The sequence below is a fragment of the Rhyacophila brunnea genome, unplaced genomic scaffold (genome assembly GCF_057557595.1).
Source record: "Rhyacophila brunnea isolate RB1 unplaced genomic scaffold, BYU_Rbru_1.0 scaffold_24, whole genome shotgun sequence".
In the NCBI taxonomy this organism is placed as follows: Eukaryota; Metazoa; Arthropoda; class Insecta; order Trichoptera; family Rhyacophilidae; genus Rhyacophila; species Rhyacophila brunnea.
In genome coordinates this window covers 1,656,563-1,671,047 of record NW_028232904.1, presented here as the reverse complement: position 1 = coordinate 1,671,047, position 14,485 = coordinate 1,656,563, and the positions used below count along the sequence as shown (strand labels likewise).

General features: G+C 32.9%; 1 protein-coding gene across 50 annotated transcripts in view; it reads left to right on the top strand.

The window, feature by feature from the left end:
• LOC147068874 (inter-alpha-trypsin inhibitor heavy chain H4-like) overlaps window positions 1–14,485 on the top strand; it is a 100,036-nt gene that overhangs the window by 68,573 nt on the left and 16,978 nt on the right. For 9 of the 50 annotated variants that reach the window (XM_085951450.1, XM_085951439.1, XM_085951433.1 and 6 more), the window contains one exon: window positions 14,397–14,435. The exons of 15 other annotated variants lie outside the window; for them this stretch is intronic. In XM_085951450.1, the coding sequence (XP_085807576.1) occupies window positions 14,397–14,435 (39 nt within the window). Of the gene's footprint in view, window positions 1–1,730; window positions 1,812–5,408; window positions 5,496–6,679; window positions 6,722–8,646; window positions 8,737–9,437; window positions 9,528–14,396; window positions 14,436–14,485 lie in introns of all 50 variants that reach the window. 26 more of the 50 variants (XM_085951435.1, XM_085951421.1, XM_085951416.1 and 23 more) reach the window with 10 other exon arrangements.

Here is a 14,485-nt window from a genome sequence, read left to right as displayed (position 1 = left end):
CGTACTGCGGCGCACGAACAAGTGTCCTGCGGTGAATCGTTTACGTACAAATTTCCGAATACGGTATTTTATACGCCTTCAAATGCAAATATTTATAAAGACCATAAGAAATTTCAAGTTCTCAATAACCACGTGTGTTTGATTGTTCCGGATTTTCTTCCATACTTTGATTCACAACATCTATATTTGCAGCAGTACGTTTACATTTCGACGGATTGGACTCTTAACATCAGAAAAAATACCATTTGACTCGAATTTTCTGATTAAATTATGAATAGTAAGCTCTGTAGGTCGATTATTTTGACCATACATTTCCCGTAATGCCGAAACGTAGCTCGAATAGATTAAAAATACTCTTGTAATCTTAGACTATAGATACAATTAGATAGATAGAGAAGATACAATTTTTGACAATTTATATACGCTGTATATAATGTGTATCTTTTCACGATAAATTTCCAAACAATACTGAACACAGTATATTATGTTAATTTTGGTGGGAATTAGAAAAAATGGCTGCTATGATGTTTTAAAAATATATAGTAGGTACTAATTTGATAACCCTATATATATAGATATATACCTATATCCACCACTTAGCAATGTTGAAAACGCTATACTTCTAGTCCGGCCGGTGGGTGAATCGATTCGCATTTACCTTTTGTTAATTTGGTATTAAACAGTAAAATTGGTTATAAATTTGACATAAAGCGCCGGCTAGACGCTTTATATCGGGAAGCCCGTGTGTATGGACGGGAAAACTGAAGCTCGCGCAAACCGTAAAGCTGTAAAATAACTACACCGCGCAGGCAAGTCGCTGTCGTCTAGCCGGCGGAAAACGTTATTAAAATAATTTCATCGTCATTGGTATTTTATAATAAATGCACTATTGGTAATTTCGTGTTACATGTTATATTGCATATTAATAACTATAAACACATATTGACATCAGTTGCGATGGGTGGAGGTAGGCTGTTAAGATCCGATATAAATAGTGCTCACTAAACTTTGTCTGTTATACGTATTTGTTTTCATTGAACTAAGACTACGATTTACAGGTGTTGGTTAGTTTTTAAATTTCAATTAAACCCTGAGAAAACCAAGCCATAATAGATAATAATCAAAAAATACTCGTCTATCTATAAAATATCTAAAATTTTGCCATTAAACCATCAATAGTTTTAGATATTTTGTAGATATAAGAATATTTTTATCGATTGTTGTTTGGTATAAGCAGGGCTTAATAAATTTTAAAAAACTTACCTACAACATGAGTAACATGTATTCTTAATTCAACGAAAACAAATAAGTATGAATGGTGCACAATTTTATTGTATCGCCCAAAGCATACCAAAATTATTATGGTTTGGTTTATGCAGGATTTAATTGATTTTTTTAATTAGCCAACTTAGTCTTAGTTCAATAAAAACAAATACATATGACTGACAAAGTTTAATATACACTATGTTATATTGGATATTAACAGCCTACCTCCACCCTTCTCCACTGATTGGCATACAGCATGTGAATTTGCCAAACGTAAGAATCGATACGTTTATATTTTAATATTTAGAAATAAAATAAATTGTTTTTAATATCCAATAGGCAAAGTAGGTAACTTGTGTGTCGATTTTTTTTTTTGGTGGGTTCCAAAACTATTCCTTTAGTACAACGTAGTTTTGTCTAATATATTGTATAACACTTGTGTCCATATTATATTTATCACACAGCACCTACTCGACCAATTTCCTCGTATCATCGTATGTCAGCAATGGTACTTCCCCCACAACAACCACCACCACCAAATTTTGGTTAGTTCAATTATTATAGTATTTAACTAATTACCATAAATTAACTACTTGTCAATTTTGCACTAACTAATAAATTACTAACGGATTTTCATTCATTATAATACATCATACATGATAATTATTTCCAAACTAAAGGCTTAATTACATTGGCGGACTCGCAAATCCAACCGGATCCAATGATCCACGCCGATCGTCGTGACCTCAGAGTAATGATATTACGATATATAGAGACGGCCTATTTTTCGGCAAAACGAAACTGTGTTTCCAGCGTACAACGCACAGTTGAACAACGATTTTGTTATTTTTAACTTAACTATGAAACGTTATACCATCGTGTTTCTTCTCAGTACGACTACCAAATTTAAACATGGCATAGTTAACCATCTGTTCTATTAAAATGACTGAAAATAATTACCACTAACTTTATATTTAACACAAAAACAATAAATTTCAGCAACACGTGCTCGTAGTTTATAAATCATTTTTTTTCCGGCGACGTTTTCAATTTTTTTTTTAAATTCAGCCGTAGAAAGTCTATCTTACTCTAACGCATAGAGCGTGCCGAATGCATAATCACTCGCACTTATGGTTCGTTTTTGTTCAAGCCTGGTCGTGACTAGAGTTAGGTATTTCCCGAGAAAATCCCAATCACGAGATTCGGGATTTCCCGAAACGATGAAATTTTGAATTCTCGAGATTCGGGATTTCCAGAAAAGAAATCTCGGTAATTCTCGAGATATCGGGAAATTAAAAAAAAAACTTGTAAAAATCATAAAATCAGTGTAAAAACAGACAAATTTCAAAAAAATATGATTTTTTTTATTTATGTACTCGTAAGAAGACAAACAAAATAGAAGTAGAAAAACAATCGCTGCGTCTGACAATCGCGTACGCTTTTGAGACACTCCCTGAGAATTCCCCGATGTTGCAAAAATTGCGCTCATTTTGAGTCAACGTTGGCTTATTGTGTTAAATGCCTCGATCGGTCTTTAAACGTTTTGTGTTTTCTGTCCACTTTTTTCGTATAGAAAATCGTTTTCCAATTAATATTTGATAATAAAGAAATCCCGAATCCAGAGAAATGATTCTCGAGATCCGGGATTTCCCGAAATTTTAAAAATTTCAATTCTCGAGATTCGGGATCGAAAATCTCGAGAATTCTCGTCGGGAAATTCCCGAAACCCAACTCTAGTCGTGAATGACGTCTTTAGACTATAAGCAATTACATGCAACGATTCGATTGCGTTGGTCCTTGCTTTTGATTGGTTTAAAATAAACATAGTGCTACTATTACTAAAAATATACGTTGACCGAAAACTATTTCTTCGTTAGATAGGTGGCTACACTGCACAGTTTTCTCTCGCAATTTTACTTTAAAATTCAACTGTCAAAACTAACCTCGCAAGCGGGCTGCAGCTTCGGAAATTTTCGTAAGTTCTCGGCAATCTTCGCTTGAATCTTCTTGAATCGTGGCTGAGATAGGATTGGTTCTAATTTGCTCGGGCCAGACGCAATCTGCCAATGTAATTTCAGCATATCAGCATTCAACAATCCACTAGATTATTTTTTTAAAACTTAAATTATCATGTAGGTAACTGGAAAATATCGATAGTAATTTGGTTGAATTTTCTCTTCCAATTGGCATCACCAATAGCAGATTAGTTGTACACCTTGGGATAACAGGCAAATTGCCTGTTTAATCTGCAAACCGGCTAACTCCATTTGGGCAAATTGTTCAGGAAGCAGAAAAGACTTAATAATAACTTAACTAGGTATCGAGCGGAATTTAACAAATCCAAAAATACACATTTTTTACAAATAATCTGCACTATGAATTAATACACTATTTTAGCTTACCTTTTATATTTAAAGAACGGAGTTGTTCCATTTATGATATTGGAAATTTGGCACCTGCAGTTGGGTGTTTTGTGTGAAGAACGATATAGTATGTATTTATTGGTTTAGGAGTTTAAAAATTTATGTGAGCATAGAAAACATGATAATATAATATTAATATATTTATAACAAAATACCACCAAAATCTCATTTTTGGTCAAAATTGCAGTTGGCTGGTTTGCAGACTAAGCAGTCGAAATGATGGTTCTCAATTTTTTACATGCTAATAATAATGCCAGAGTTCTCATGGGATCGTTCATAAATAATTGCGTCACACAATGTTCTGTATTTTGTCACCATACTAATATTTTATAAAACCTTTTAATCCCCCTGTCTAAATTTCGTCACTAATATTCCAATCTTTAAAGGATTTCGTTGAAAACGATCGGTTTCTACACGAAAAGGTTTAGAGGCCATCCATAGACTGAAACCGGAAGACTGGAACCGTGTGGCATACTAAACTTAATATTAATTCTGTTCAATGAAATATATTTTCACATATAGGAATCTGATCGTATCCGTTTATACCATACACTCACACTCACAATCTTGGTGAAAATATATTTCCATGAATAAAATTCATATATTTTGTCACACGGTTCTAAGCCGCATACGGTTTCAGGCAATGTTACAAAAAAATGAGTTTAAATTTTGCGCGTGGAGAACTACAAGGTTCTAAGTGTTTTTCCTTGGAGAAACAAAAGTAACAATGAGGCAGCTTAGAATACTACGTCTTTGTTGGGTTTGTTTTTCAAGGACGAACACTTAGAACCTTGTAGTATTAGGCTCACGATTTTGTTTATGTTGGTTACAGTTGGTTTTGTGATGTCACATTATATTATACCTCCTTTCTTGTGGCGTGAAGTCATATATGGACGACCCATATATCGGGAAAATGTTATCATAAATTAAATCATTTTCCCTGCTCTCACGTGATATAGTTTCCAATCCCGATATTCTAGAAATTTTGAATTTTTATGCACCCGTCAATTACATGCGTGCTGGGTGAAAGCTGTCTCCACACCAGGCACCAAGAGCGAGGGCTGTGCGGCTGGTCAATGCACTCCCTAAAGATATGGACATTTTTAGCGATGCATTATGTATTCTGTTTTAAATTTCTATTTTATTGTTTAATTTGTATTTTTTTAATTATTGTAGTTTTTTCATTTATTTTTTTTCTATGCAATTATTTTTTGCTCTGTTTTTTTTCTGTATCTCGTTTTTTCTCTAGTTGATTCATTTGTACTTTTTATTCTAAATGTCATATTGTGAACGTCTTGAATTAATAATTTGTTATGTGCTCAATGTGTCTTTTTAAATAAATCTTCTTCTACCATGTCCGATCCTAATAGGATCAAATGGGCCTCCACAGAATGGAGGTCTGTATTGACATATTTTGTTTTTACGAGAAATGGATGTCAGCCACTTGCTCAACCTATTAGGTCCATACTCTGACTCATACACAAATTTAAAAACAATATATTGTGTACTTGCCAGACCCAGGATTCGAACCTGGGACCCACGACGCTATAGACCGATGCTTAAGCCGTGCGGCCATCTCCAAATAAATAAATCATATAAAGATCTCTAAAAAAAATGTTATTATGACTAACCGAATATTTTCCATTTCTTATATACCTAACCTAACCTAACTTATATTTCTTTCTAGTAAATTATCTGTTAATATTATGTTCTATATAGGATTCGCTGGTCCCCCTTCGTATCCGTCTGGTGGAAACGTCTTGTCTTCGCCAATGCATACCTATCAGGTGCCCTCTTTTAGCAGCGGTTAGTTAAATTAAATTTACTAATTTTTTTTTATTAATAACCATGCTCTTGCTTTTTCGTCCAAGGTGATTGGGTGGGTTAGTTGCATTGATGTGGGGCTAATTAGGTTCCTCCATTCATATCTTTAATTTTCTTTGAGGCCATGATTAAATATTTTGTGTAGTGTTTTTGTGTTGTTCTATTGCTTAGTACTTCGTGAGGCTTTTGGAGGTCAATTTCATGATTATGCTGCCTACAGCGAGTCCTGAGAGTCCATCGCTCCCTTTCTAGTATAGGGTAGTCGTTGATGACATGTCACACAGTTTGAGATGTGTTGCCGTCACATGGACAACAATCATAATCCCTTCATTTAAATCTTTTTTTTTTAATTAAAATTAAAATTACTAATAATTATGTATTTGAGGTGTTGGAGCAATAGGAATAGAACATGCTGTTTCTTTGAAAATATTAACTTAATTAAACGGAGAGGGTAAAATATTTTCTTTGCTATGTTTACTATATAAATTTATAAAAAAAAATATATTTTACATACCTAATGAAAATGTGTAGGCATTCTATTTAAAAACAATTTCACCGTGTGCTGGTGTGATTATCACTGAACAAGTTGCTTTAACGGTTATTTGTCATTATATCTCCTGTACACGTCCATGGATTTACTTGCAGCAATAGTGTGTATTTTAAACTATCGCAACAATAACTGTTTACACCTAAAATTCCTGACTGTCTCTCTAATCTCATTCTTCAAGAGTAAGCGAGACGCGATTTTTTCATTTTATAGTACTGTTTGATAGGTCGTAAAAATCGGTTAACCTCAAAATGAGTCTCTGCGCGGTGTAGTTCGACTTTTTGCCGGCAGGGTCGCCACTATCGCTCTTCTGCGCAGGCGGAGATCGAAAAATTCCCAAACTGTTTCCGAATTGTTTGATTCATGTATTGTATAAGGATAATACGTGTACAATTATTACAAACTTTTCCTCTTAGTCACATGCCCTAAAATACCATCTCGCACCCCTCTGGGGGTGTGGATACCAGGCCTGGAGTCCCTACACTAGATATACACAATTATTACTATACTTCTTTAATTAAATTTATCTTCTGATGATTTTTTTAGTTACTAAGTATATCTTTTATAGAACATTTAATAAGTATAAAATTCTAATATTTTTTATGTTATTAATCTTTAGGTCCACCAATGTCAGGCTACTATGGTGGTTCCATTGGAATGGGTTAGTTATACCATCCTACATTATTTTAATATACTTTTTAATTAATTTTCTTAAGTAGGTACAGTACACACAAAGCAACATATTGTTGATCAACTACTATTTTTCAACCGTAAATTACCGTATTCTGTTCGGTATTGATTCATTGACTTATTATGTATCAAACATAATAGCGATGGGTTAACTCATTTAGTACTAACTACGCGACTGGCGCGTTTGGATTACCGGGCCATTGGATATAATTAACATGATATTTAAATGTGGTAATTAAATATTAATTAACAGGTCAGCAGTGATTGTGTTAATGCACAAATAGGGTTTTTGAGAATATGAGATAAGCTCAGTACGATTAAAATTAAATTTAGCAGAGATAAATATATTCATTCAGCAATCGCTACTTGACAACAAACGTGCCCGTATTCCGCTGTTTTTCGCTGGCGAAAAATCACTCATCGCTGATAATATTTAATGACGCTAACGCCGAAGCACGTGGCGCGTCTCTCGTATCGAACCCGAAGTGACTGATTAGTGGCGCCATGTATGTACGTATGTATGTCTGGGCGGCATGCGGTGACAACACAGGTATGCACCAGTGACGTGCGGTCCATTGCAACGCAATTTTTTGATAAATATGTACATACATACGTATTTGTATTCTTTTTAGTTTTTTAAACCGTGTTAAAGCAAAAAAAAAAACAGTGTAAATAAAAGATAATAAAAAGTAATCGGTACTTTTTTGTTAACCGTGCAAATAAAAGCCGTGCAAAAAGAGGATCGGGTGTAATTTACAACTCATGTAATGGTGAGATTTTACTTATGCGATGGTCGCAGTGGTGTTTTCGCTTATGCGATGATCGCACTTGTTTTTACATAATATTATATTGTCCATTTTAGTGGGCATTTTATCGATTTTTTGAATGAGGCCAATGTAATTATAATTAACTTTATTTATGTAATCTTTAAAAAGAATAACTGATATTAAAACTCATTTATTTTCATTCCATATCATATTTACACGTACTTAAATACTTATCGTTGCTTCCATGACAAAAACCTCTCATACGATGAGGATATATCTTGTTTGTTTTGTGAGGTCACATTTACTACAATGCCTCCCCCCCATATTCCTTTCATCATAAGGGTTTGCCATACGGACGGTCGATCCTATGTCAGACGAAATGTGTTGCCAAATAGAATATTTAAAAAAACGTTCAGTTTATCAATGCTCTAACATTGACACCTCGTATTTGACATTCAATATTTTCGATAGGTAATAAAATAAACTAAAGTATTTTTGCAATAAGCGTATTTTATTACAACGTTTTTATTAGCTCGTATTTGTCCGGTGGTTGTTTGTCCAGTACAAATCTTTCAATAGATTTTTAACTAACTTCCCGACTAACTAGACATTTGAAACTTTTAGAATATATCAGAACACGATGCCAATGCATTTTTTAATACTTTTAGCCATCTTTAAGCAGAATTGAATTCATTTGCAATTAATTCTGTTTTGTATGAAAAGTTATTTCGGAAGAAATCCGTAATCCAATCTACTATTATTGGTTGCTAAGGGGGTGGTCCTAGCAACTAAATTATTAATATATACGTACGTTACTATGGAAATCAAAATGACATTTCAGTATTCTATATTTGCTTGTTTGTTTGTTTTTTTATTTACTTCATATCAAGTACACGTTTGAGCATATTGAGCATAATAATTCAACAGAAAATTTAAAAACGTTGTATATGAAAAGTTCTTTTTATCTTGTAATTATTTGTTTTTATTTAATTATATTTATTAGTTTTTGTATAACATTTTAACTCTATCAATTGTAACTTTATAAAATATTGAATTGCAGATACGAGTTGTCAATGTTAGACTTACTAGTCATTATTTATTTTATTAAGTTTATATTGTATACCAATAGGTTCGTCTGGTCCCATTTCGTACCAACCCACAGGATATTACATGTCGTCTTTGTCAACGAAAAGCAGTCCGGCGGCGTCATATAGCATGGGTTAGTTCACCATAATTACACCATAAATAAGTTTTGGGCATTTTAATTGATATTATTTGAGATGTGTCCATCATAAAACGTATATGTGAAGAAACTAGTCATAAAATTGTTTTAGACAAAAAATAGATGTAGTGACCAGTGGCGAAGATGACTTTAAGGCCCGTTTCAGACGGGACACCGGTGTCGCGCTCGATATAATATAGGAGACCTTTGTCTTCGAATAAAGGGGCCTTTGTATTATGTTTATGAACGTCCCATAGTTAATGAGTCAACGCATAATTTCGCGTTATAAATTAGTACATAAAACTGGCTACGGTAATAAAAACAAGTGTATCGCCGGCTTGAGAATGTATCGGCTGACTGAAAAGTGTACCGGATACGCGTTGACTCATTAGCTCTGGGGCGTTCATAAACATAATACAAAGGCCCCTTTATTCGAATACAAAGGCCTTCTATATTATATCGAGCGCGACACCGGTGTCCCGTCTGAAACGGGCTTAAGAAGGAGGTAATATACTGAGGCGATCAAAAAAATAGTGCACACTAACTCATTGTCAGTCATACTTACGGGAATTAAAACGATAAGCATTTCATGTAACAACTACTAGTACTTGTGCAAATTCAGCAGATAAAGGTTCAAGCCCGTCGGGTGTCGTATTTTTTCTGCAACATCATTTACTGATATTATTATTAATCTTTAGGTATGGCAGGTATGCCAGGATTGCCAGGTATGCCAGGTATGCCAGGATTGCCAGGTATATCGGGCTCCTATGATTCTTACAGTGGTTCGGGTAATTTCTAATATCTTACATTTTTTTAAATATTTCTAACTGAATGCAACAGTGAAATAAATCAAAAAATATTAATTTTGAAATAATTTTACATTAATCTTTGTTTCATACAAAATGCCGTTTATAATAGATGTATAGATGATAATGATAAGATTTGTTGTATAACATTATTAACAGTGGGTTATTTCAGTTATCACACTATTGATTTGAAGTAACATTTTTTAATAAATGCAACATTGGCATTTTTCTTTTAAATGAAATATTACATTTTTCAATTCGGTATGTAGGTATAACTTTTAACAATCACTTGGCATACTTATCTCAAAATCGATTTTTTTTGTTCACTTTATTTCACTGTTGCTTTCAGGTAGCGATAATAATATTATAGTATATAACACACTAAGCAACGTATTGTTGAATGTTGATCCACTATTACTTCTCTACTGTTCCACTATTCTTTCTGATGATTGACTTTATATTATGTGTTAAACATTAAAAAAAATACATCATTATTGAGTAACTGAAGATTAAAAGAAAACAAGTGTTGTAGATTGACCTCAAATTTAAATAGGTGATTGTAAATGCTTTATAATTGTTATCAACATTCTGTAAATGAGGTTTTTTTCTCAAATTATCCACTATTATTTTTCTAAGAAAAAATATGTATATTTCTTAATGTTTATGTTAAGTCAGATCAAAACAATCATATTAGACACATTGCTATCATAACTATAATGCTCTTTTACATACCTTTATTGTAATGTACCCACCGCGAGTGAAATATATCATGTCCAGATTATCTGATATGTTGCCTAGATTCTGGAGTAACCAAAGTAATAACAATTAAATAACCTCGCAGCTATATATCACACTCGCGGTGGGTATACTGTAATAAAGACGCTGGTACACGGATTATACCTACTCCAATGTTGGGAATAGATTGGTTTTATTTTTCATACAAAGCAGTTGCATGAATCATGTTTTACACGTAAATTAGTGACATGAAAACTGCTCTAATCTGTTTACATATTTTTTACTTGTACTACTTTAATCCTCAAATAATACAATGGTATTCAGTAAACGTTGCTTAGTGTGAACACTAACTTAACTACTAACCGATATATTATGATTTATTATATTTCTAATCTCATTAAAATAGTGTTTATTTATACTCGTCGTTCGTAAATAGTTTTACACAACAATGCCAATGCCTTATAACAGCGGCTCTCAACCGGTGCAACGCACTCATGAATATTTTGGAAACCACTGCCTTATTATATTATATGTCATTATGTTGATGTTATTAATAACAGATACCAAGTCATTCCGACACTTAGGTATACCTATTCATTTTATCATAATGACAATTCTGTACATCAGAAATAAAAGGTCACGTGTTTTTTTATATATTTTTTTTACGAAAATGAGTATTTTAATGTACGTGGTAGGTATGGTCATTCATTTGTTTTTTTGTCAACGCGTCGATCGATCGCGGGATATATTTTGTTCGATCACAATATCTCTTCTTGGTCGTGCACTCATGGCTGAGGATCGTGACCACATTTAAATTTCGCCATCCTTTGAGCGACCAAGACTTTCCATCCTTCTCGATCTTCCGCTTCTCTCAGGGCAGAATGGACGGTGCCCCCAGTCAGCTCTTTCACTTGGTCGCTCCATCGCGCAGACGCTCTTCCTCTGCTTCGCCTTCCCTGGAGGCTACCCAAAACTACCAGTCTCTCCAGGTTGTCCGGTCCGCGCCTGACAATATGTCCAAAAAACTGAATGTAAAAACCGTATACATTCAGTTGAAATTATATTGAAATTTTGAAAGGGATATTGATAATATTGAATATAGGATTACATTGAAATTTTATATTAACTATTCCTAGTTTTATTTCCGTAATTGGCTTAAATTTTTGGCCCCTTGAATGCGGCTCTGTTTCATAATATGATCGGTTGAAAAACTATAATTTGCTGTTCTTTCCCTTTTCGGTTCTACATATTCATTCGAACAATCTTTTTCAAACATGAACCTTATCAAGAGTAAATTGAGAAGTCGTCTTATTGATGAAAATCTAGAATCGTGCCTAAAATTAAAAACAACAATATACAAACCTAACTTACCCAAACTTTCCAATGAAATGCAAGGTCTTATTATGTGTTTTTCAGTCATTTTCATGATTTAATTTGATATATACCTTACTTACAATTTATTTTTTATCAATAAATCATTACCAAGTACGATATCAAGTTTTATTCAGTGTAGCTATAGTTTAATTGAGACTTAAACTTTAATTATAGTTTATTAAGTTAATGTACAGTGTACCTACCTATAGATATAGTTTAAGTTAAATTAAATTTAATTTGTCTCTCAAAAGAAATCTCAATCTTGTACTGCTGATATTTGGCTCTGTTGAATAATGAGTTTGCCGATCACTAGCTTAAGGTCGGACGTGCTCAGCATAGGCCAAAATGGAGCTTTTATTGTATTTTCAAAGCTTGATCCTGGACATTCCTTAAACGTTGTAGATAATTTATTTATATAATTTTGAAGCCTTATTATCCTTTATATTTATTTCAAACATTTGATGACTGCATAAAGTATTTTTATTACATAAAATAGTATTCTTTTAAACCTCTCGCTCTACTGTTTTAGAGTATAGTCATATGAAGTACATGCATGTGCAGTGGTGTTAAGATTTTTTACGTTTATTAATTTTTAAACGCATTTATAAAAACATTAGTATAATTTATGTCGACATTATTATAGTGAAATATTTACGATAAAAAATATATTGATAATCTCTGTGATCCCAAATTTGACAAGAATTAGGCATTTTATTATTCAAAAAATGGGCAAGATTAACACATTTGAAGATAGTTCTAAAGATACTAATTATAAGCTATATTTTCGACTATTCAAGTGTGATAAACATCCTACGAATAATGATTGCTTTATAATAATTATTGACCTAAGAATAAGGTAGTGTTTTTTTGAAATACGCCATTTCTTTTGGCATTCCCCAGTGGTTAAGCTACAACATACGGCCGTAGCCATAAATTAACAAACTATAATTGAAGTAGGGAGTAAAATGATGTTAACGCGCGTGTTTGAACATGTACCGTTAAAAAAATCGGTTAGGTATATGTATAGGTATTCTAAAACATTAGAGCGAGAGGTTTTAAAGAATACTATTTTATGTAATAAAAATACTTCATGCAGTCATCAAATGTTTAAAATAAATATAAAGGATAATAAGGCTTCAAAATTATATAAATAGATTATCTACAACGTTTAAGGTATGTCCAGGATCATGCTTTGAAAATAGAACAAAAGCTCCATTTTGACCTACGCTGAGCATGTCCCCCCTTAAGTGAAAGTTATTTTTAAATTAACCTGATGAAGCACCCTTGACCTCGTCGTATCACTTGATTCCTATTGCATCACTCACGGCCTGCTGCGTGAGTGAGAGAAAGAGATTATTCAAATACATTTTTTATTTTTATTTATTTTTACGCAATATAGTGAAATTTACAAATTATAAATCTAAGACGTTCATAACATGACATTCTAAGTACAAATAAAGATATTTCAAATATCCGATCACAGTCGATTCATACATCATTTTGCACAAGTTTGCACGCAAGCGAGCGTTCGTTCATTTTTCGATTTCGCTCTCCCATAAGATATAACATGCATGAGACGCCCTGTAGCATATTATATATATATATATATATATATAATTAATATATTCTAATATGATATATTATATTATACTCTGTAATTGCAATAGGCTTGAGTGAAAACGGAATTCTTAAAATGCATATCAATCAAAATATAATGACACATAAGGATAGCCAGGAGTCATGTTATTTTAGAATTCTGTTATTAGTAGTATAGTATTATACTAAGGGCCGTATGTATGAGATTCCGAAATTCTTTACAAGCTATTTAACCGATTTTCCACCATATAGCGTATAGCACTGTTTGTGACGTAAGCAATCTGACGTCACACGTCATTCAAAATGGCTGCTTCATCTGTCACTTTCAAATGTCATTTTAATAATACATTCATTACAACGAACGTTTGCTTGAGGCCCTCGTTCATTTTGTAGACTCTGTAAAACATTTGCGAACTTTAAAAACAGTTCCTAGTCGTGCTGTTTATTCATTTCATTCATTCATTTATTCTTATTCCGTTTTGACATCTCATAATAGAAGTGATTGAAGTGAAATTAGTCATAATATAACTATCTACTGCCACCAAATGGAAATGTTTACTGGGAATACTTTATCCTTTCGTACAGTAGAATTATCAAATAAATGTGATAAAATAACTGATAAATTATTTAAAGTTCATAATAATTATTCAATTATAATTATTAAATGTATATGGTACCGTTCGCACACTTTCAGGCACATTTACAATTTCAAAATTTTAAATTAATAATCGGGGAATGAAATTTTATAAGTTTGCTATTATATGGACGCCATGACACAGTATGGCGTCACATCGTGACGTCGCTTACCAACGGATTACATTTTCACCCATGCATACAAATGAGCAGTACTTAGCGTATAAAGTATTTGGGAACTCATGCATACGACCCTTAGTATTATTGTTTATATTGTATCCAATATTTGAAATCAAATTTTGGTACTTTATTACCCAACTATTCCAGATTTATATTTTCTTTTTAGCATATCTAAAATGACTCATATTTTATATATTTACAGCAGTGGCAACAGCCTACCTCCACCCCTCGCCACTGATTTACAGTATCTTTCTATATCTTTTAATAATATTCTAATCTGTTTCATCTAACCATAATATGTAATTTTCTCTTCTATGTGCCTTTCTGCTAAAGTTTCCAATCGCGCTCTGATTGTGCCACGTGCCAGACCTGGTGATTAGTCCAAAATAATACAATAATTAACCTAAGTATACCTATTATTA